The following is a 24,267-nucleotide window of genomic DNA, read 5'->3' on the forward strand; positions in this document are numbered from 1 at the left end:
GTATCCCTGTTCCTAGAAACTTCCAAGATTGGAGGAATGTCTTTTCAGCTTCTAGAGTTTACTCTGCTCCATCTTTTTAGCTAGTTTTAACATCAGTCCAACATCTCTCCTATGCCATTTTATTTCCAGGAAAATTTCTTTCATTTTAATTGAGAGGCAGTGTAGTGAGGTGTTTGACTTTAGAATTCAGCCTCCTTGTTTTGAATTCTGGTTCTATTGTGATGAGCTGTGTGATTTTCAATAGTTCCTTAACCTTTCTGTCACTCAGTTTCCTTATCTGTAAAATGATATAGTTAACATTCTCATAAAGTTGTTTTAAGAATTAAATGAATTGGGAGTTCCTGTCGTGACTCAGTGGAAACGAATCTGACTAGCATGCATGAGGACGCAGGTTCGATCCCTGGCCTTGCTCAGTGGGTTAAGGATCTGGCGTTGCCATGAGACATGGCTCAGATCTGACATTGTGACTATGGTGTAGGCTGGCAGATACAGCTCCGATTCAACCCCGAGCCTGGAAACCTCCATATGCCACAAGAGCAGCCCTAAAAAGCAAAAGACAAAACAAACAAAAAAACACAATCCATTAAGTGTGTTAATATTTGTGATTAGAACAGTGTTTAATACATAGCAACAAGTACTTGCTATTATTTCAGTTGGTATTTCAGGATTTTTGATGTGTATTGATAGTAGCCATTATTACCTATGTCACACATAGTGTTTTCTAACCTTACTTTATAAGAAGAAAAAATTTTTAATCTAATTTAGATATCTGTTGAAAGTGGACAACAACACAATCACAATTTAAAATTTTCTTTTCATTTCTTTTTTCTAGCTTTTACTTTTTTTTTTTAGATTTTGTCCTCACCCGCAGCATGTGTAATTTCCTGGGCCAAGGATTGAACCTACGCCACAGCAGTGACCCAAGCTGCTGCAGTGATCTGCAAGCCTGATCCTTAACCCACTGTGCAACAAGAGAACTCCTTTTCTATTAATTATCTGATAGATTACATAGACTCCCCATTAAAGAAATTGTTTTCTACATTACTCAGTATTTTTTATATAAATGTGATAGGGAATACAGAGTAACAAATTTTCTTTCAGAGGTGGAGTAAGCTTCTGTATGCCAAAGCTTTCAAATTTTTTCACAACACAGTGTAACATAGTAAGTTATATGGCACACAGTAATAAATGACTAGATAAGCACTGCTGCTCAAGGATAGAAGTGGCCATTGGCCACCCTGAGAACTTAGGGCAGTGGTTCTCAAATATTATTTTGCCTCAGAATCACCTGGAGAACATGTTAAAACACATATTACTGAGCAACACTCCCCAAATTTCTGATTACATTAATCTTGAGTTTGGCCCCAAAATTTGCGCTTCAGACAAGTTGCCCAGTGATGCCCATTCTGCTGATCTGAGGACCACACTTTGATAATTACTAGTTTAACCTGTTGGTATTTGCTGGTTATCACATCCTCTGATGTGATAGGTAGAATAATTACCCCCACCCCTGCAAGATATCCATATCCTAACCCCTAGACCCGTGAATATGTTACCTTACATGGCAAAAAGGACTTTGGTGATGTGATTAAATTAAGGAGCTTGAATGAAGAGATTATCATGGATTATCTGGGTTGTCTCAGTTTAATCACAGGGGACTTTAAAAATGGAGGAAAATGGGAAAAGAAGCCAGAGAGTTAGAGGGAGATGTGACCAAGGAAGAAGACAGATGCAGTGCTGCTTACTTAGAAATTGAAGAAAGAAGACCATGAGCCAAGGAATATTTGTAGCTTCTAGAAGCTAGAAAAGGCAAGGACATGGATTCTTCCCTAGAGCATCTAGAAAGGAATGCAGCCCTGCCAATACCTTGATTTTGTTTATTTATTTATTAAATGATTTTTATTTTTTCCATCATACCTGGTTTACAGTGTCCTGTCAGTTTTCTGCTGTATAGCAAGGTGACTCAGTCTCACATACCTTCTTTTTCTCATATTATCATGCTCCATCATAAGTGACTAAATATAGTCCCCAGTGGTACATAGCAGGATCTTATTGCTTATCCATTCCAAAGCCAATAGTTTGTATCTATTAACCCCAAATTCCAAGTCCACCCCACTCCCTCCCCCTTGGCAACCACAAGTCTATTCTCCAAGTCCATGAGTTTCTTTTCTGTGTAAAGGTTCATTTGTGCCTTATATTAGATTCCAGATATAAGTGATATCATATGTTGTTTGTCTTTCTCTTTTTGACTGACTTCACTCAGGATGAGAGTCTCTAGTTCCATCCATGTTGCTGCAAATGGCATTATTTTGTTCTTTTTTATGGCTGAGTAGTATTTGTGCATATGTACCACATCTTCTTAATCCATTCATCTGTCAATAGACATTTAGGTTATTTCCATGTCTTGACTATTGTGAATAGTGCTGCAATGAACATATGGGTGCATGTGTCTTTTTCAAGGAAAGTTTTGTCTGGATATATGCCCAAGAGTGGGATTGCTGGGCCATATGGTAGTTCTATATTTAGTTTTCTGAGGTACCTCCATACTGTTTTCCATAGTGGTTGTACCAGTTTACAATTCCCACCAGCAGTGTAGGAGGGCTCCCTTTGCTCCACATCCTCTCTAGCAATTGTTATTTGTGGACTTATTAATGATGGCCATTCTGACTGGTGTGAGATGGTAACTCATAGTAGTTTTGATTTGCAGTTCTCTAATAATCAGTGATGCTGAGCTTGTGCTTGTTGGCCATCTGTATAGCTTTAGAGAAATGTCTATTCAGGTCTTTTGCCTATTTTTCATTTGGGTTGTTTGCTTTTTTGCTGTTGAGTTGTAACACCTTGATTTTTAGCTCATTGAGATCCATGTTGGAATTCTGGCCTCCAGATTGAAGATAATAAATTTTATTGTTTTAAATAACTAACTTTATGGTTTGTTACAGAAGTGATAGTATACTAATAACCTCTGCAACCAATTCTTAGTTTACCATCTTGCTTTTTTGCTTAGAGTTCCCAATCTCTGCTGTTGACCTCAGCTCATAAGACTGGGAAAACGGAAACCTGAATCAAGAGCTCCCATCTGTTGTGACTCAGTGGGTTAAGAACCCTACTTAGTGTCCATGAGGTGTAGGTTCCATACCTGGCCTCACTCAGTGGGTTAATCTGGCTTTGCCGCAAACTGTGGCATAGGGCGCAGAGGAGGCTCAGATCCCACGCTGCCATGGCTGTGGCATTGGCCGGCAGCTGCAGCTCTGATTTGACTCCTAGAATGGGAATTTACATATGCCACAGGTGTGCCGTAAAAAAGAAAAAAAAAAAAAAAAGCTCCCTCATTTTTCTTCTATCAAAAATGAAAAAACTATCAATGTTTTGTGTAAATGAACCCAGCTTGTATTTCTTCTTACTAAGTTGGAGAAGGTATCCCAATTTCTGTCAAAAATTAGTCTACTTTTGTTTTATTCTTCCTCTCTTGCCTGGATTGAGTAATTGGCTGACAATTGGGTTTTTTTTAAAGTTTTGTGATCTTACGAATAAAGCTGCCATGACTATTCTTGATGCCTTTTGAAGTTAAAAGTAATATAGATTGAGTCAGTTTATTTAAAACTATCTATTTAGAACATGGTAATAGAAATTTTTTAAAAAATTAACCATTACCTATAAAGCCTTCTAAGAAGGGAAATCATGACTAGTTCTGAATAATATTGCTGAAACATAAGGTACGTTTTAGCCTATGTAGATACTGTCGGTCTTCAAAGTAGTTGTGTAAGTTTGTCCTTCTACCAGCAGTCAATGAGAGTTCTAGTTGCTCCACATCTTTTTTAGCTCTTTGTATTATTTATCTTTCTAGCCCCTGTGGTGGTTTCTCTAGATTGGCCCCAATACAGTAATGTCTTAATTACCGTAAGCTTATTATGAGTCTGATATCTGAAGTAAGTTCTTCCAGTTTTGTTCTTAATGTTTGCTTTGGCTATTCTAGGTCTTTTGTGTTTCTGTATATGTTTTTCAAAGAGCTTCCCATCTTCTACTAGAAAAAAATAGTCCATTGAAATTGTATTGAATCTATAATTGGTTTTTTCTAGTATATAGATATTTAATTAAATTTCATGTGCTGATCTTGTATCAAGAGACGCTGCTAATTCACGTATTCTTTTTCTATATAGGTATCATTTGTAAATAATAAAATGTCATTTGTTAATGATGTTCTTTTAACTTCTTCCTTTCCAGTTTTTGTATCCTTCTTAGTGAATTGGTTAGAATCAACAATGGCATGTCATTAGTTTACCAGTAATACATTGTAGTCCCTTAAGATTTTTTTATTTGTTGTTTGTTTGTTGTAAACAATCCTTGTGGTTAAAGAAGTTCACTTCTATTCCTAAATCAAAAGAGGTGTTGAACACTATGAAATGCTTATACTGAATCAATTGAGGGGATTGCATGGTTTTTCTTTTTATTATATGAATTATACTGATTGATTCAAAATGTTATGCCAACTGTACATTCTTGGAACAAATCAACTTGATTATGATCTTTTTAATACATTATCAGATTGATTTTGCTAATTTTTGTTTAGGATATTTTGTGTCTGTGTCAGTGAGAGAATTTGTCTTGTAATTTTCCTTTTCAGTTAATGCCTTTGTCAAGTTTGGTGTATACTAGCTGCATAAAACCAGATGAGAAGTATTCCTTCATTTCTGTTCACTTGCAGGTTTTATGATTAATATTATTTCTTCTTAAATGTTTGAGAGAATTTGCAGTGAGTCCATCTGGGCATAGAATTTTCTTTGTGGGCGTATTTTTAATCATATATTAAATTTCTTGTATACATATATGACTATTCAGATTTTTAATTTCTTCAGTCTTGGTAAGTTGTATCACTTTAAAACATCAGCGGTATTAAGTTTTTTATAATGTACTTTTAACTTTTAATGTTTTGTAAGATCTCTAATGTTGATTCCTTTTATAATCCTGATGCTGATAATTTGGGATTTCTCTCTATTTTTTTTCCTTAATCAAACTTGCTATGGTTTATCAGTATCAATAATCAATTGTTTTGTTAAACAACCAGCTTTTGGTTTTATTGATTTTTGCTATTCTGTGTTTGGTTGTCCTGTCCTTGTATCTTCTTATAATTTAAGATAGTACTTTTGTTATTTTATTATTTCATTAAATTTATATTTTTAAGTGTCCAGGTTGTCCATGGATTTATGGAATGGGTTGTCTGATTAGATTATACATTTTTCACAAGAGTAGTACAAAGATGATGATCTGCTTGTCATTGCATCCTGTCAGGAAGCTAAATATCCGTTTGTACATTATTTATGCAGCTAAATTTTTTTAATATTTAATGATTTTTATTTTTTTCCATTATAGCTGGTTTACAGTGTTCTGTCAATTTTCTACTATCCAGCAAGGTGATCCAGTCACACTCACATATACATTCCTTTTTCTCACATTATCATGCTCCATCATAAGTGACTAAATATAGTTCCCAGTGCTATATAGCAGGACCTCATTGCTTGTCCATTCCAAAGGTGATAGTTTGCATCTATTAACCCCAAATTCCCAGTCCATCCGACTCCTTCCACCTCTCCCTTGGCAACCACGTCTGTTCTCCATGTCCATGATTTTCTTTTCTGTGGAAAGGTTCATTTGTGCTGTATATTACATTCCAGATATAAGTGATATGGTATTTGTCTTTCTCTGACTTACTTCACCTAGTATGAGAGTCTCTAGTTCCATCCATGTTGCTGCAAATGGCATTATTTCATTCTTTTTTATGGCTGAATAGTATTCCATTGTGTATATATACCACATCTTCTTAATCCATTCATCTGTCAATGGACAGTTTGGTTGTTTCCGTATCTTGGCTATATGCAGGTAAATTTGATCACGTAGTTAAGATAATACCCAGCTTCTCCATGTAAAGGTATTTTCTCTTTTTGTAAATAATAAATTAGTTACTTTAATGCATGTCCTGTTTACTAACAACCTTTGACCCAGAGATTTTTTTTTTCAGTTGAAGTTTGGGTTTGGTTAATTTAAAATGTTGTGTTTCTGGTGTACAGCAAAGTGATTTACTTTTATATACATTACACACACACACACACACACACACACACACAAGGTACTTGTTTATTTTATGTATATAAAGTAGTGTTTTAATCCCAAACTCCTAATTTATCCCTTCCCCCACCTTTCCCCTTTGGTAATTGTAAGTTTTTGTTTTTTTCTATTTTGTAAATAAATTCATTTGTATCATTTTTAAAAATTCTACATATATGTAATATATGATATTTGTTCTTTCTTTGACTTACTTAAGATAGAATGATACTCTCTAGATCCATCCATGTTGCCACAAATGGCATTATTTTATTCTTTTTTTATTGCTCAGTAATATTCCATTGTGACTATATACCACATCTTCTTTATCCATTCATTCATCAATGGACACTTAGGTTACTTCTATGTCTTGGCTATTTTTAGTAGTGCTGTTATGAACATTGGCTTCATGTATCTTTTTGAATTATGTTTTTCTTCAGAAATATGTTCAGAAGTGGAATTACATATCATATGGTAACTGTTTTTAGTTTTGTTATTTTTGTTTGTTTGTTTTAGGGACACATCTGTGGGATATGGAAGTCTTTAATCCATTTTGAGTTTGTTTTTGTGTATGGTGTTAGAGAATGTTCTAATTTCATTCTTTTACACATAGCTGTCCAGTTTTCCCAGCACCACTTATTAAAGAGACTGTCTTACCTGTTTTATATTTTTACCTCTTTTGTCAAAGATTAACTAAATTTATTTCTGGGCTCTCTGTTCTATTTCATTGATCCATACATCTGTTTTTGTGCCAATACCATGTTGTTTTGTTTACTATAGCTTTGCAGTATTATCTGAAGTCTGGAAGCATTATGCCTCCAGCTTTGCTTTTTTTTTCTTAGGATTGCTTTGGCAATTCTGGGTCTTATGTGTTTCCATATCAGTTTTAGGATTATTCTAGTTCTTTGAAAAATGCCATGGGTGATTCAATAGGGATAGCATTAAATCTATAGATTGTTTTGGGTAGTATGGCTGTTTTAACAGTATTAATACTTTCAGTCCACAAGCATCACCCAGTAATTTTTAAAACCTATCAGTGGCCCTTGCCTGAATCAGTTATTACACTGGTGATAATTTCATCATTCCCTCTATATTTATTGGCTGTCAGTTTTTGAGAACAGATACTCTTTTTTAAAAAATATTATTATGTACTCGGTAGATTTCTTTTTTTTTTTCTTTTCTTTTCTTTTTTTTTTTTTTTTGCCTTTCAGGGCCGTACCCGTGGCATATGGAGGTTCCCAGGCTAGGGGTCTAATCATAGCTACAGCTGCCGGTCTATGCCACAGCTACAGCAGCACCAGATCCAAGCCCTATCTGTGACCTACACCACAGCTCATGGCAAAGCTGGGTCCTTAACCCACTGAGTGAGGCCAGAGATCGAACTCGCAACCTCATTGTTCCTAGTCGGATTCGTTTCCGCTGCGCCATGACGAGAACTCCATAGATTTCATTTTTAATCTAACATAGTATTTATTAGTATTATTTCTGTTTTAAAAAATACCAAATTTGGCCAATGAGAGATTCTTCAAAATGGCTCCTATGTAACAATTAGACTTTGAGCACGCCCTTGCTTTCTGGTACAGCAAGACTGTTCTAAACTGTTTCTAAACTATTTTTCCTTGTGGGGAATGATATTTGAAAACCAGAAATCTGATTGCTAAGTGTGCTTAATAGCACTGCCATGTCATTACTTCTTTTCAGTGGACCAAGTTAGGGTGATAGTGTATATAGGCAGATAGGGAGACAGACATGCATATTTATTTATTTAAATAAATTTATTTTGCTACCTTCCATTCCGTATTTGTAGCTTCTCTTTCTCACATTGAAAATCCTGATACCAGCAATTTAATATACTCATTTGTTCTATCCAAAATACACATAAAATACTACAGCCAACAATCAACCTACTGAGAAAAGTTTGATTCATTTTTTTTGTCCTTAGAATATATCTTGTATTCAAATATACTTGAATTATTTTTTCTCTATGGTTGTTTTAGCAATTTGATTATACAGATAGGCTAATTTTTCTTTTCAACTTTAGTATCCCCTTTAAAATTTTTTTTGAATTTACTTTTTTTTTTTTTTTGAATATGTAAAGCATTTGGTGCAGACTGATACACAGAGGTGTACTAAGAATCTCTTTTTGGAGTTCCTGTCTTGGCTCAGTGGAAATGAATCTGTCTAAGATCTGTGAGGATACAGGTTCGATCCCTTGCCTCACTCAGTGGGTTAAAGATCTAGCGTTGCCGTGAGCTGTGCTGTAAGTCACAGTTGCTGTTTGGATCCCGAGTTGCTGTGGCTGTGGTGTAGGCCAGCAGCTACAGCTCCGATTCAACTCCTAGCCTGGGAACCTGCATGTGCCATGGGTGCGGCCCTAAAAAGACAAAAAAAAAAAAAAAAAAGAAATCTTCATTCCTTCCACTCTGTTCCCACCCATTCCTCTATTAATGTAATCATTTTATTCTTTTCTGGCTTATTTTTCCTTTTTCTATTTGCAAAAAAAATTCTTTTTCCTTCTTTCTGAACTAGTACTTATTATATATACTCTGTTGTACCTTGCTTTTCTTTTATAAAGCAGTTCACCCTGAAAATCATTTCTATCAGCTCATAGAACTCTTCCTCTTTTTTTTTTTTTTTTTTTTTTTAAGGTGTATAGAACTCTCTTGTATGGATTTACCATAATTTAGGTCAGCCTGTTTTCTATGGGTGTGTATTTGGCCTGTTTCCAATTTTGCTATTTCAGATAGTGCTAATAGAAAAAATCTTGTGCACCTGGTACTGAATCTTGGAGCTGTATTTTGGAAGTAAATTTCTAAAAGTAAAATGGTTGGGTCAGAGAGTAAAATATATATGCAGTTTTGCTAGCCAAATCACCCTTCTTAAGGGTTGAAGTACTTTTGTATACCCATCTGCAATGTTAAGAGGTGCCTATTTATGAGAATTCCTTCATTAACATCAAATATTGTAAACTTCTGCATGGTATAAGTTGTTTTTTTTCAACAAGTGGTGTATTGTATCATTGGGTCCCTATGGAAAGCAGCTGGCACAAATTAGGATTATTAAAAGAAGGTTTATTTACAGAAACTATTTTCAAAGTTGGGTGGTCCAGGACATAGGGATGGACCAGAATCAGTGGAGCTGTTTTCACTCTGAGGCCTGAAGGAACTAGGGGAGGGAAAGGTTATAGGAACTATGAGAAGAGAGATTTCTGTATAGCAGACTGCCTTTGGAGATTCAGTGTTCTTCCTCCGAAGACATAGCCAGCATGAGACGACTCCACAGGGAAGGAACCAGAAAAATACATAACCTTCCTTCCTTCCTGCTGGGATGCAGTCAAAGAGTACAGGAGTGTCTTGATGTAATTTATATAGTATGGAGAAAGGTAGAGAGTGAATTTGAAGTGACAAACAAGATACCTGGCATGTGTATGCACATTATAGTCAAGGATCCTTTGAAATCACTGTGTAAACCCCAAGTTTAATCCCATTTGCCAGCACAGCTACTGAGTGCTATCAGTGAGTGTGGTTTATGTCTTATGTGAATGTTACTTTCTACTCATAGATTTCTCTTCAAAAAATCCATTACCTCTTCTCAACTTGAGTGTTTCTCAACAGTGTTCCTCCTTGCACTTTTAAAATATAAGGCCTAGTAGTCTTGATCCTCAGAGTCCTCTTTTCATTTTAAGAGACTAAGATCCAAAATAAATTTAGGCACTTCAAACTCCATTCTGTGTCTAATACAGAAGAAGCAAAGCCTGTTAACTTCTTTCTTCTGATCAGTCATCTGTTTTATTGTTTTATGAGACAGTTTCATCACAAACGTTATTTGGAGTTGAACATTTTCTGAGTAATAAAAAAAGGTTTTATGGTCCTAGTCACTTCTGAATGAGAGGTAATTACAGGGCTTCTCAGTGAATCAGAACCATTGTGTAGTTAGAGCATCCTAGTATTTTTGGGTATGTTTTTTAGCCAAGTACATAATCTATTTCATAATCCAAATTAGTTAAAGGTAGGTTGCTATTGATTGCCCCCCTAATTTCACCATTTATCTGTATTAATAGCATATTCTTGCTGAGTGCCCCATGTTTCCTCTTGTTTGATTATATTGCCCCTCTCTAAAGTCAGATAAGGTCATTTTTATTTTAGTTAATATGATAACCATTTCACTACTTTAAGATTTATTTTCATAGATCACATTTTCAAAGCTAAGCTATAGGACTCACTCCTACTTTTGCCTTATTTTTTAGTTGAAGCAAAATAATGTTTATACAACCTAGTTAACTTTATAAATAGTATTGTTGTTATTTCATTTAAACCCTTTTTGAATTAATTGGGCTTCAGTTATGAAGTGTATTTTTATTTTCAATTTTTATTTTTTGGCTGTACCTATAGCATATGAAAATTTCCAGGCTCGGGACTGAACCTGTGCTGCAGTTGTGACCTGTGCCAGAGCTGCAGAAATGCCAGATTCTTAACCCACTGGGCTACAAGGAACTTTTTATGAAGTGTTTTTAAATATCATTTCATATTAATTTATTAAATTATAAAAATCAGTAGATTTTAAAGTACATCAGTTATATCTATAAACCAGATTCCTAGGATGGAGTATTTCATATTACCTGAAAGATACAATGAGTATACTTTTTAAAATGTTACTGACAGTTTTTTTCTTTCTTCAGTGAGTATGACATTAACATGTCTCTTCATTAACCAGAAGTCTCAGTGGTACTCTAATCATCATTTGAAACCTTATAACCATATTATCAGGCTAAAGATGTGGAAGATGTAGAAGATTTGGGTTCAGTATTTATTAATTCAGTCAGGCAAGCCTTCTGTGATAGGCTCCATAATTGAAAGATGATTAATGTAAAGTCACTGCCCACAGTCATATAAACAAATATAGTATATACTAAGGGAAAAGATGTAAATAATATAGTGTAGTATTATAATTAGTGTATGCTTGAAATAGGTGAGTGATGCAAAACATAAGTAACATTTCTTGGGGTAGTGCCAGGGATACCGTGTTAGGAGAGAAGACATAACATTTAATTAGGTGAATGAATATCAATAAGTAATAAAACACTAATAAGAAATACAGTCTTATGCTATGGACTCTAAAGTTCTGTTATTTTATTTAAAGGTAAATTAGGGAGAAACCTAGACACTTGAAAATGCAGCTGTTATGAGGTTGTACAGTACATGCCAATTGCCAAGGGAATGATATAGTAACTAGCATTTATTGATATATCCTGCTACACAGTTTTTGTATCTGATCACATGTAATCCTCACTAACTCTCTGAGAAGGGTACTGATATTAAGGCCATTTTATGTGTAAAGGCACTGAAACAGAGGTACAATAACCTCTTGAAGGTCACACAGCTAAAATGTGATGGAGCCAGGATACCTGCTCAGACAGATCAATTTTAGGAACTGTGTTCTTAAATCATTAAAAGTATGAACATTAAGAACCATAGGCACCCCAAGAAGGAAAAACTTGCCTATTGAGAGTATTTTGAGAAGTGTAACAAATTAGATAGATGATGGGTATCATATTCCCAGGCATGGATGTTGGCATAAGTAAGTTTACTCTTAAAACTGGACCAGTATGGTTGAGTAGTCAGCTCATGTAGAAGCATCAGGGAAGCTCAGGTTTGAATCTGAGGATGGGGTCGAGCCAAAAGGAGTCTGAGTAATTTGTACTTGATCTAATAGAAAATCATTGAAGTTACGGGAGCAAGGGAGTAATATGGGAGTCAGTGTAACATAATGGTTAAGTTCTTGAGTCCATCTTTTCTGATTTTATGATGTTAAGCTTATAAGTTTACTACTCTTAGGTTCATTTGTGTTATTTATAAAATGAGAATGTCATATCTATCTTATAAAGATTAATTTGTAAAGATATAGCAACCATTGAGCAAATGTTACATATTATTATTGTTGTTATGTTTTAGTAAATTTAATCTAAGAATAGTGCACAGTAATCTAGGCCTAATAAGCATCAGGCCATTAGTTGAGAAATGCTTGAAACAGTTGTAGCAGGTAAATAGAAGGGAAGGGACAAATACTTGGAATATTTTAGATGAATAATAGCAATATTTTAAATGTATATAGCTTTTAAAAATATGATTCTTTATGCTGTTTCATAATCATGTGTTTATCAATAGTTAATAAGTGACAACTGAATTTAACTTTATAATTTATAAAACCACTTCGTATAAATGTAATAAAAAAGCCACTTTAATGTATATTATTGAATTTGATTCTCAGAACTATTCTGTGAGTACTATTATTTTCATTTTATTAAGGCTCAGAGAAGTTAAAGATCACACAGGTTAATAAAAGCAATTTAAAACTTGTATTTTTGTACACCTATTCCAGTGCTTCCTCCTTTATTCCCATATTTTGTTAGGATAAGAACTGATGTAGTATAGCAATCGACAATATAAAAATTGTTACGCATACTTGAATATATTTTCTTAGGTATCTGCTTTAATACCTAGAAATAACCAAGAAATGAACGGGGACAGAGAAGTTCAGAGTCTACTAGTTATCTAATTCATATTTAAACCTAGGGATATTTGAATATAATCTTTGTTTAGTAGTTCAAAATATTCAGTGGCTCTAATTTACTATTTAAAAAATCTTCAGCAGAAATGAAAATAAACTCTTGCTTTTCTGCACCAAGCCATATTAGGTGTTTAATACACTCTGGGTGATTATAAAATATTTTATAATAGAGATATTTCTTAAGTGTTTCTAAATAGTATTGATTATGAAACTTTTTGAAATTTACCATCAGGCCAATGGTGGCAGAGTCTCCATAGAACTATGCTTCGTGGTGTTCTGGGAAAAACCTTTCGACTTGTTGGCTATACTATTCAGTATGGCTGTATAGCTCATTGTGCTTTTGAATACGTTGGTGGTGTTGTCATGGTAAGTTTTTACATTCAAGAAAATAATCATTTAAAATATATGCTTTTTAAAATTGAAGGAAAGTGTGCTTTCCCTTCATTATAATTGAAGTTATTAATGAATAAAGCATGACTGTTAAAATCTTTTTAAATTTTGGGATGTAAGAGAGTGTTTGAATTGGCATTGATGTAAAATTTAAGAACCTTTACTTTGAATTTGGTCCTGTATTGTTTCTGTCAGGCATGCAAGACCCTAGTAATCTGATAATAATAGTTTTTACTGCTTATTAACTACTACTTACTGTATTGTAAGATGTGTTTGATATTTTACATTTATTAACTCATTTAATCTTTTAAACTCTATGAGATAATTATTAGAAATCTATTATGCATAGGAGAAAACTGAGGCTCAGAAAGCTAAAGTAACTTTCTCCAGGTACTCCAATTCCAAGTTGATTTGGAATTGCTTTTTTTAGGGCATCAACTCGACACATGGAAGTTCCCAGGCTAGGGGTTGAATCAGAGATGTAGCCGCTGGCGTACACCACAGCCAGAGCAATGCAGGATCCCAGCCGCATCTGCGAACTACACCACAGCTAATGGCAATGCCGGATCCTTAACCCACTGAGCGAGGCCACGGATCAAACCTGCATCCTCATGGATACTAGTCGGATTCGTTTCCTCTGCACCACAACAGGAACTCCTAGACTTGGAATTTCAACACAGAGTTCCCTAATTTTCAAAACTCCTACTCTTAGCCACCATTAAGAATGTCAATAATTATCATTAAAACAAATGATTATTCTGGCTTCTGTAAACATTAAAATGTTAAGGCTGTCCTCCTACCAATGCATTTTCTTAATATTGCATCATAAATCTATCAACCATAACAGTACTAACCTTTTGTCATATAAATGAAAGAATAAATTTGTTGATTATTCAGTCAGTGAGTTTTGTTATTAGTGTTGCTATTTTTATCAGGTTTACACTATTAGACTCACAGTCATATAAACACAGGTTGAACCTGAGTTATGCAAATAAATATATTTAATAAAACTCCTTTCTGTGATTTTTTTTTTAAATTTATATTGGTACTTCCAGTGGACTATAGAGATAGGAGAAAAAAAACAAAACACTTTCATTGTGGTCTTTGTTTTTTTTTGCCAAAGTAGGAAGTTTCGAGTAAAAAGTTTTACTTATACACATAACTGCAGTGAATGGAGACAGTTGTACTTAGATTTTTTTTTTTTTTTTTTTTTTTGGTCTTTTTAGGACTACACCTGTGACATATGAAAGTTCCCAAGCTAGGGGTCAAATTGGAGCTGTAGCCACTGGCAACATCAGATCCGAACTGCATTTGTGACCTACCGTGCAGCTCAAGGCAATGCTGGTTCCTTAACCCACTGAGCAAGGCCAGGGATTGAACCCACATCCTCATGGATAGTATTAGGGTTTGTTACCACTGAGCCACAACGGGAACTCTGTGTATTTAGATTTTTAAAGCTGCATTGGAGTTCCCCCTGTGGCGTAACAGGATCCTCGGCATCTCTGTAGCATCAGGACGCGGTTTTGATCCTTAGCCCAGCACAGTAGGTTAAAGGATCTGGCATTGCTGCAACTGTGGCTTGAATCTGGTCCCTGGCCTGGGAACTGCATATGCTGCAGGGTGGCCAAAAAAGAAAAAAAAAAAAAAAAAAAAAAAAGAAAGTTGCATTGGTCATTTATCACAGTTTTGAGGTATATATGAAGATTATTGTTTTAAGATCTGCTAATAGGAAAGTCTTTAATCTCATAATGCCAGGATTTTTCAGTATAAAAATATAAGTTGCAGCCCCATCAAATAAGTAAGCTGTTCTCTTGGAAGAAAAGGAAAGGCATCAACTCATTGAGAATAGTATAATATCACTCTTAAATTACCTTCGTGGTCAGTGGATGATATTTGACAATAGCAGGAAGATAAATAAGTCATTAACTTATTCATTCAACAAGTATGTATTGAGTGTCAACTTTATGCCAAACACTGTTCCTGATTTTCGTTGTACAACCGGGAACACAAGAGACAAGGTCCCTGTCCTTGAGGAGTTCACTTTCACAAGATAGCCAAAATTTGTAAACATAGATAGTTATTTTATTCATGTATTATAATAAACACTAATAAATCATTTAAAATGTATTTTGCCTGTGTTTCAGACTTGGTGGCTACTCTATAGAGGTGAACTTCTCTGGTAGCTGCTAACTTATTAAGAAACATCCTCCAAGCTTGAGGAACATTTGCTAGAATTTTTAAGTCTGCTCAGATGATTTATGTTATATTTTAAAAGATTTTCAACCTAAATTACAAAATTACCTCTCTTTTCAGTGTTCTGGACCATCAATGGAGCCTACAATTCAAAATTCAGATATTGTCTTTGCAGAAAATCTTAGTCGACATTTTTATAGTATCCAAAGGTAATTTCATTCATAGACATATTAAATTGATGGTGCAAATACACATACACATTATGTGTTTTCTGCAGTTTCTTACCTTTATCTTTAAAAACTATTTTGTGAATAACCAAATTCATGACTAGCTAGATAAAATTTGGTTTCAGTTTTTTTCTCTCAGTTTGAGAAGTTTTAATAGTTTCTCTAAACATGCAGTCTTTTGGGGTCAGTGTGTTCCTCATATCATTGTCCAGAGTAGATAGCACTACCTTTTTAAAGTACTTCGAGGCCTTCTTTACTTTTTTTTTTTTTTTTGCAGGGTTGGGTGGTGTCCTAGAATGTTTTGAGTCAAGAACTAGGGACTTACATATCCAAATCCTTGGTTTGACTTTCTAATTTTAGTATAATCCTGCATTTCTATTGATGACTCTCTTATTCTCTATAGCCTGTGATAAGCAGTCAGTGATTTTAGACTCTAGCACTCTGTAAAGCTGGGAGCCAGGAATCTTATCTGTTATGAGTCTCCTGATTATATTGGGTTAAAAATATTGGCAAATATTGTTTGTCACTAAATCTTTTAAAATCCTATTCTAAATGGTTTTTCCAGTCCTTGTGGTACTATTTATTCTACTTATCTATGTATTATTCCTCTTGAATGGATGTCAGGTATTAGTAATTTAATGTATTTTCTTGGGGCACCTCTCTGAATCCCTAAAATTTGGGATCTATGAGTTTTTCATAATTCTGAAAAAAAATGTATATCATACTTCATCTTCATAAACCACAAATTTTACTCACTTGAGCTGGTATTTAGCATATGGCATAAGTAGGTTTCGGCACCCTGTTTTCATTGTTGACCTTTACTATTTCATACTACTAAAAAAATCAAGAATAGTGTAAAATTGTTCTTTGCATTTATTGATCTCTCACCATCATAGATTCTGTAGATAAAAACTGTCCTGCTCAAGTTGTATGGTTTAGCATGTTCCCTAGGTAATTCTTCAGATTTGTTACCATAACAACTTCAGGATACCTAATTGACAAATATGGGGGTTATGAAGTAAAGCTTATATAATACTTTATGTTCTAGCTTCCTTTTCTTTTTAACTTAAATGAAAGTAACTTATTATAGTCTTTAGATTGACTGGAGATCTAGCTTCACTGCAACATGAAGACAAGCTTCTATTTTCCATGCTGATCACATGATTTCAGTCTCTTGGTCCTTGAGCATGCTGAACAAGGAGATGGACTTGTTGGCTAAATGGTTTTTGAATGAATAGCTTGACGTGTCTTTTTTTAAAAGAAAATTCAGATGGGTACTACAACTAACTACATTTATTAGTAAATTAAAGATTCTTTGAAAGTTTTGTTTTGTATTCTCTTCATTGAAGGGACCCATTAAGTGGAAGGACAGTTCAAAATTTGGCATTTATATGAGACAGATAAAAGTAACTTTTACAATCAAGGTTGTAACTTCTACTTTAAAAATATTACTGACCTGAGGTTTTTTTTGTTTGTTTTGTTTTGTTTGTTTTTTATCTGCAGTACAGAATTCTGAGACTTCAGGGGATGAATATCTGACCCCTGGCAAGAGATCCTCTTGCTAGCTGCCTATTTCTAAAGCTGGATTAGCTGTCCACTTGGGCAAAATGAAAAATCTGCGTGTCTGGTATCTAAGGCACATGTATTTTTCATTCCAGTGGACAGAACATTCATACTTGAGATAGCCATAGTCTCTCTCTCTCTCTCTTTTTTTTTTTTTTTTTTTTTTTTTTTTTGTCTTTTTGCTATTTCTTGGGCCAATCCCACGGCATATGAAGGTTCCCAAGCTAGGGGTCTAATCAGAGCTTGTAGCCACCTGCCTACGCCAGAGCCACAGCAACGCGGGATCCGAGCCATGTCTGCAGCCTACACCGCAGCTCACGGCAGTGCCGGATCGTTAACCCATTGAACAAGGGCAGGGACCGAACCCGCAACCTCATGGTTCCTAGTCGGATTCGTTAACCACTGCGCCACGATGGTAACTGCCGCCATAGTCTCTTATTACTACTTATTCTTTCAACAAATAGCTAACGAACACCTAATTTATAAGATGTGCTGTACTTTATAGAGAATGTTAAGGTAGGATATTGACCCTTATTTTCAAAAGCTTACAATTGAGTAGGATAATAAGGGTGTTTATTACTATAAATGAGAAAGGAAAATGTGTCTCCAGTTTCTTTTAAAATCCTATTTGAAAGAGTTGAGTCCAAGGTTATATATTTTGATTTAAGCTTTGTGCCTATAGTATCTGGTTAGACTACCAGAAATACATTCTAGAGTAATAATGCTTTCTATAAAAACACTTTGACAGAATTATGATTTTTACGTTGCCATTCAAGTGCAGAGTTTGTTTTGAGGGTCATATTAATTATTTTATCAAAAAACTTAAGCTGAATAAAGCTCCCATGGAAAATATGTCCCCAAAGCTAGCCAAAATCAGCTTCATCAGTATGTTAGAATCTTTGCACACTTATTCTTCTGACCAATTCCATTGACATGGTTCCAGATAGTTTATCCCATTTTCAAACAAGTGTAAATTTATATTACACTCTCAATTATGGAATTTAGTGTTTTAGTAGTATTTGACTCTTATCAAGAATAGCCTCAAGAAATGACTGTTCTGAATTCTGTTTCTATATTTTTTGTAAAAATTCTGATGAAACGATTATCTTTAAATTCCTTACATAATTCCTTTAAATTCCTTCATCTGTATTTTTCTTTGATGTAGTTGTTAAGGGAAATTTTTAAATATCCTTTTTAGTCTTCTAATACATGTAGGTTGTTGTTTCTTCCATGAATCATGTCTTCCATTTGTAATCATACCTATATTAGTTCTGTATATTTAATATGCCAACCTATTGTAATATATATTTGGGCAGCTTTTAGTATTTTATTTGGTTGAGGCTTCTGATATTTTTCTTCAAATATGTCTTTTTGACTGTACTTTAAACCATCTTGGGTTGTTTAATTTATATGCTGTAATTCCTCATTTCTTTGAGCTCTAGGGATACTTAAATGATGCCTCTACCTTTTTATATGCCCTAGAATCAATCAGTACTACTGGCTGGGCAGTAAAATTTGATTGGTTAATTTGGTAGTATTTACATGGAACTGTTTTTGCGTAGTTTCAGTTTTTAAAATTTGAACACAGAAGTAACACATAGTGGGTGCAGTACAAGAAGATAATTCTCATGATTTATCAGAAATTTTCAAATCTTATATAATAGCATTTCTGTCACTCTTTGTTGGATTCTGACCCATAAAAGTCAATCACAAAGATTCTCAAAGCTGGTTAAATGTAGGGGAGGGTCAGTTAGTAAGAGGATAGATAAAGGGTATGGATTTATTTAAGTTGCTTTATAAAAATATTAGAGCAGTGCCATGAGTGTGTGTATGCTTAATAATAATACTGACATTTCTTTGACTTTTTCCCCTCAGAGGTGACATTGTGATTGCAAAAAGCCCGAGTGATCCAAAGTCAAATATTTGTAAAAGAGTAATTGGTTTGGAAGGAGACAAAATTCTCACCAATAGCCCATCAGGTTTCTTTAAAGGTCATAGTTATGTAAGTAACTTTTCAATTATGTTATTCATTGGTATCATTGTTGATTAACATTAATTGAGCATATTGACAAATGAAAATAGCTTTTATCCATACTTTGACTCTATGTTAAAATGACACAGTCAATAGAATTTAAGTATGTTTGTATCAAGAACAATTTGGCCATTATAATTTATATATATACATTCATATGATTTATATATTAATATTAATATATTTAAGATTAACATATTAATAAACATATTATATTTGTTATTTAATTTTTGGTTTAATATATTAATATTTGATATTGCTGTACTAATGAATATATTTGATATAGTCATATATTACTTATATAATATATATATAATTTGTATATTTTATTTCCATTTAAAATCCTGTATATATCTTAGTAATTATCATTGCAGGCAAGATTCACCAATGAATATGAAAATCAAAAAGTTTGAGGAAAAACAGTATAGAGATACTTAAAGTATCTCTCCCAAGATATTTTTTGTGGGAGTTCCAGTCATGGCATAGCAGAAACGAATCCTACTAGGAACCATGAGGTTGTGGGTTTGATCCCTGGCCTCACTCAGTGGGTTAAGGATCTGGCGTTGCCATGAGCTGTGGTGTAGGTTGCAGATGTGGCTCGGATTCCACGTTGCTGTGGCTGTGGCTGGCAGCTGTAGCTCTGATTCAACCCCTAGTCTGGGAACCTCCATATGCCATAGGTGTGGCCCACCCCCCTGCCCAAAAGGTATTTTTTACCAAGGGAAACAGTATCTTAGAGGAGAAACTTCGTAGATACCACCTTAACCAGTAATGAGGCTTGTCAACATAACATAGCCCCTGAAATTGAAGCACCGAGAAGAGCACATCGCTTTTGTGTTATTCTTGTAAAAAGAAGGTATAACCTCAGTCTGATCATGAGAAAACATCAGACAAATCCTAATCGAGGGTTATTCTGCGACATAACTGATCACTACTCTTCAAAAATGTCAAAGTCTTAAATGAAGGAAGGCATCGTCATAGATTAGAGGAGACAAAGGAGACATGACAACTAAATTCAGCTTGGGATCCTGGTTGAGTTTTTCTACTGATTTGTTAGTGGAAAATCTGGTAGAACCAAATAGAGACTATAGTTTAGTTTTTAAAAATTTTATTTAAATTTTCAGAATAGATATTTTATTTACCTTTGGGGTAATCAGTTTGCCAATCCGGTTAGGAGAAAGAGCAAGAGCAGTGGAATGGAAGAGGGAGGAGCAGATGTAATGTGTTAGCTTGTGATAGGGGAGGGTGGCCTTCTGTTTATTCAGTGTATTACTCTTCTTACTTTAATTATAACTTAATTTTCTACTTTTCTTTAAATTTTCTGTGTCACTATCAGATTTTTTTCCCCCCATTTTTGGCTGCCCCACAGGAGTTCCCAGCCAGGGGTCAGATCTGAGCCACAGACACTTGAGCTGCAGCTGCAGCAGCGTTGGATCCTTAACCCACTGTGCCCTGGCTGGGGATCTAACACATGTCCCAGCGCTCCCAAGATGCCGCTGATCCCACTGCAGGAACTAACTTTACCTTAACTCCATCCCCACTGTAAACACATAATTAAGAGTTAAATTGCCTTCATCATCATAAACTTTTCTTGACCTATAATAGTCTCTGACTGCTTTATAAGTTGATGAGTAGACTATTAAATAATCTATTATTTATTTACCTCCCGTAATAGACTGTGGTTCACTTTTGGAAATGTGTATTCTATTTTTTGTCATTGTTTATTACTACTGTGCTAAACATCCTAGGAATCGTTAGCTGATGGTGACACTAATGTTAGAGATGAGAGTGTGGTGTTGAGCAACGTGTTTTTCTGTGGCCTTCATCATGGACACGTACCCTTTTATTTTTCAGAAATGTTATTTACATAATGATTTCACCTTCCCATGACTTATTTCATGAGGCATTCTAGTCACTTCTAAGTTACTTTAGCAACAAGCATATATACCTGAGACCAGAAATAGTTCCGTCAAGAGACAGAATAAGAAAATATAAAAAGGATAGCGTCCATTATCTGTGTATCTGTACATAGTTGTTCTATGGACAGTGTGTACACCATTGTTTTCTTTTAAAATTATTAGAGGAGGAATATAAGGGTGAAAAGATTTAGATAAAATCTCAGCTATGTAATCAGAGAAAATAGCCATAGGTCTGTAAGATGTAAAATTTTTGAATATTCTTTTTAAGGAAAACATTCGTCCAATTTTTATGTTTGATGAAAGGATATATTAGGGCACACTGCCGTTTTGTTCCAGGTGTATTCCATTCATTTTGCTTTTCATGTTTATAAGTGTACAAATATAATTGTAATAATATCGACCAGCACTTTAATTATGTACTTACTCATACCAGACACTGTTGAAATTCTTTACCAGAGATAATTTATTTAATCATCATAACAGTAACCTAGTGAAGGTAAATAGACATATGGGAAAACTGAACAACAGGGAGGTTAAATAAATTGCCTGATTTCAGTTAGTAAGAGAAACAGTTGGAATTCAAACACAGGAAGCCTGGCTCTATCCAGAATCTGTATTCTTTACCGTGCCACTACTTCCCCTCCCCCAAATCCTCTATTTACTATTATTATTTTTACTCCCATCTCATCAAACTGTCCTTCCCTTAAAATGTATGTCTGTATTATTTTTAAAAAGGCAACTATTTTTTTTAGTTTTATTGAAGTATAGTTGACTTACAGTGTTGTGTTAATTTCTGCTATATGGCAAAGTGACTCAGTTATACATACATACATATATATATGTTATCTTTCTTATTTTTTTCCATTATGGTTTATCACAGGATATTGCATATAGTTCCTCATGCTATACAGTAGAACCTTTCTGTTTATCCTTCCTGTATATAATAGTTTGCCTCTGTTAATCCAAACCACCCAATCCTTCCCTCTCTGACCCTCCCTTTCCCCTTGGCAACCAAAAATTTGTTCTGTGAATCTGTTTTTGCTTCACAGATGTGTTGATTTGTGTCGTATGTTAGATTCCACATATAAATGATATCATTTATTGGCCATCTGTATGTCTTCTTTGGAGAAATGCCTATTTAGGTCTTTTGGCCACTTTTCAATGGGTCATTTGCTTTTTTTTGTTATTGAATTATATGAGGTCTTTGTATCTGTTGGAAATTAATCCCTTGGTCACATCATGTGCAGATGTTTTCTTCCAGTGTGTAGGGTGTGTTTTCATTTTGTTTATGGTTTCCTTTGCTGTGCAAAAGTTTATAAGTTTAAGTCCCATTTGTTTATTTTTGCTTTTATTTCTGTTGCCTTGGGAGACAGACCTAAGAATACATTTGTACAATTTATGTTTTAAAATGTTTTTAAAACATTGAGAGAATGCTTTAAAATGTTTCAAACTGTTTTAAAATTTCTGATCAGGGCCAGTATTAGTTCTGAAAGAGAAGCCAGTGACTTTTCAAGGCTTCCCATCCCCACCAATTTTTCTAGGCTGAATTTTTTAAGCCATAAGAATTGTATAGCTATTACAGAACCTCTTTGGCAAATGTGTTCCATTAATCAAGGTGATTTATAACAAAAATTCATCCAAGTTTGGAGCACTCTGAAGAGATATCCAAACTGTTTGCATTCTGTCCCTCTAGAGGGTTCCCTTTTCCAGCTATCTCCGAAGCACACTGGTGCTGTATTTCATGAGAGGGGTTTCTTCCCCTTATCTCTGCATCCTCTTAGAAAAGCCATTGTTGTTTATAAGATGAAGACATTACTGTTCAATCTTGATTGAGCTGCATAAGTATGGTGTATATTAAATGTGTATTGAATTTCAGGCAAAAAATTTATTCTCCTAAGTAGGTGCTTCAGAAAGCAAAACACAAAAATTATCATTTGGAACGTAGAATACAGAGTTTAGTATATGAAAGAAATAGCATTGTTCTTATGTTGGCAAAAAAAAAAAAAACCAAAATGTAAACTGACCATTGGTTAAGCGATGTGGAACCATTTTATTCATTCCAGAGTTCTAAAAGTACATGTGGCAGGCAACACTTACAAACCATGATTTATTTTTTACATTAAGCATTTGGAAACTAAGCAGTGCGTTTTGCCTATTTTGATGCTATTGAAGGCAATAATTTTTTCCTTGGGTTATGGGCTGAGTGTTGACTATAGCATATGAGCCTAACTTGTGACTCTCAAAAGAAACGAATTGTACTCAGCTCAAACATCTTGAATAACCTCCCTTTCTGTACTACAGGAATTCTTGTTTGCTCCTAGAAGCCACTAATTTGCTAAAAATAATTCAGTTAAAAGTAGAAGCATTTAGCAGTTAGGAAATACATTAAATGAACTGATATTCTCCTATTGATTTGCACAGCGGGCAAAATACAGAGTAAAAGCTGATATGATGTAGTCCCCATCCCCCTAGGAAATATTGGGCCAGGACTCAGGAAATACATTAAAATTTTGTTGTAAAGCTAACGAAGAAAAAAAGAAAAACACTTTGTCATCTTTTTCAGGATAACATTGTGTGATAGTCCTGGGCTGTGATTTTAATCCATAGCGTTAACTGTGTTAACAGTTAGGCAATTTGAAGTACAGGAAGTTTCTGTTAGCAAACAAACATGCTGTAAAACCCCCTATCTAAACAAACCTCTTTGATACCATATCCTTCTATAGGAAAGAGTTGTGCATACTTACTGACTCCACTCTGAACTTCATATTCTCTTCTGAGCTGATTACAGTTAGACTTTGGTCCTCAGCACTTCATTGAGACCGTTCTTGTTAAGAGTCCTTGATGACTGACTTCTCTGTTGATCCAGTGGTCAACTTTCAGTCCTTGTTTTACTTGACCTATTGTTAGTATTTGAAATAGTTGTTCCTAAAACCTTGCTGTCATCTTGAGGGAAGATTTGGTTCCCCAGAAATGGTATGGTGGTGTTTTGTTTTTTGGTTTTTGTTTTTTCACTGTGAAGGCTCTGTTTCCCTTGCAACATGCAGTACCTATTAATTAGGTTGTTTTGTAATGAAAATTTTCTACATTTCAGTAGAAATGACGTGCCTTTGGACATATTTAACTACTAAATAGGTACTTTGTTTTTTTCATCTTTTTAATTGATTGGCAGATTAATGATGGATAAGTTGTTGCCTGAATTTGGTGAACTGCTCATGTAAGTGTAAACTTACGCTTTCTAGCGGTTATTACAAAATGAAGAATCTTTTTTTCTAAATCTTTC

General features: G+C 34.5%; 1 protein-coding gene across 12 annotated transcripts in view; it reads left to right on the forward strand.

Annotated features, from left to right (window-relative positions):
* IMMP1L (inner mitochondrial membrane peptidase subunit 1) overlaps nucleotides 1-24,267 on the forward strand; it is a 75,519-nt gene that overhangs the window by 36,418 nt on the left and 14,834 nt on the right. For 7 of the 12 annotated variants that reach the window (NM_001245014.1, XM_005661044.4, XM_005661047.4 and 4 more), the window contains 3 exon segments: nucleotides 12,896-13,029; nucleotides 15,367-15,455; nucleotides 18,912-19,038. In NM_001245014.1, the coding sequence (NP_001231943.1) occupies nucleotides 12,925-13,029; nucleotides 15,367-15,455; nucleotides 18,912-19,038 (321 nt within the window). In that variant the 5' untranslated portion in view covers nucleotides 12,896-12,924. 12 annotated transcript variants of the gene reach the window in all.

The sequence above is a fragment of the Sus scrofa genome, chromosome 2 (genome assembly GCF_054392235.1).
Source record: "Sus scrofa isolate SSC_HxYL_T2T_F1_AM1 chromosome 2, Sscrofa_HxYL_maternal_Yorkshire_Landrace_v2.0, whole genome shotgun sequence".
NCBI lineage: Eukaryota > Metazoa > Chordata > Mammalia > Artiodactyla > Suidae > Sus > Sus scrofa.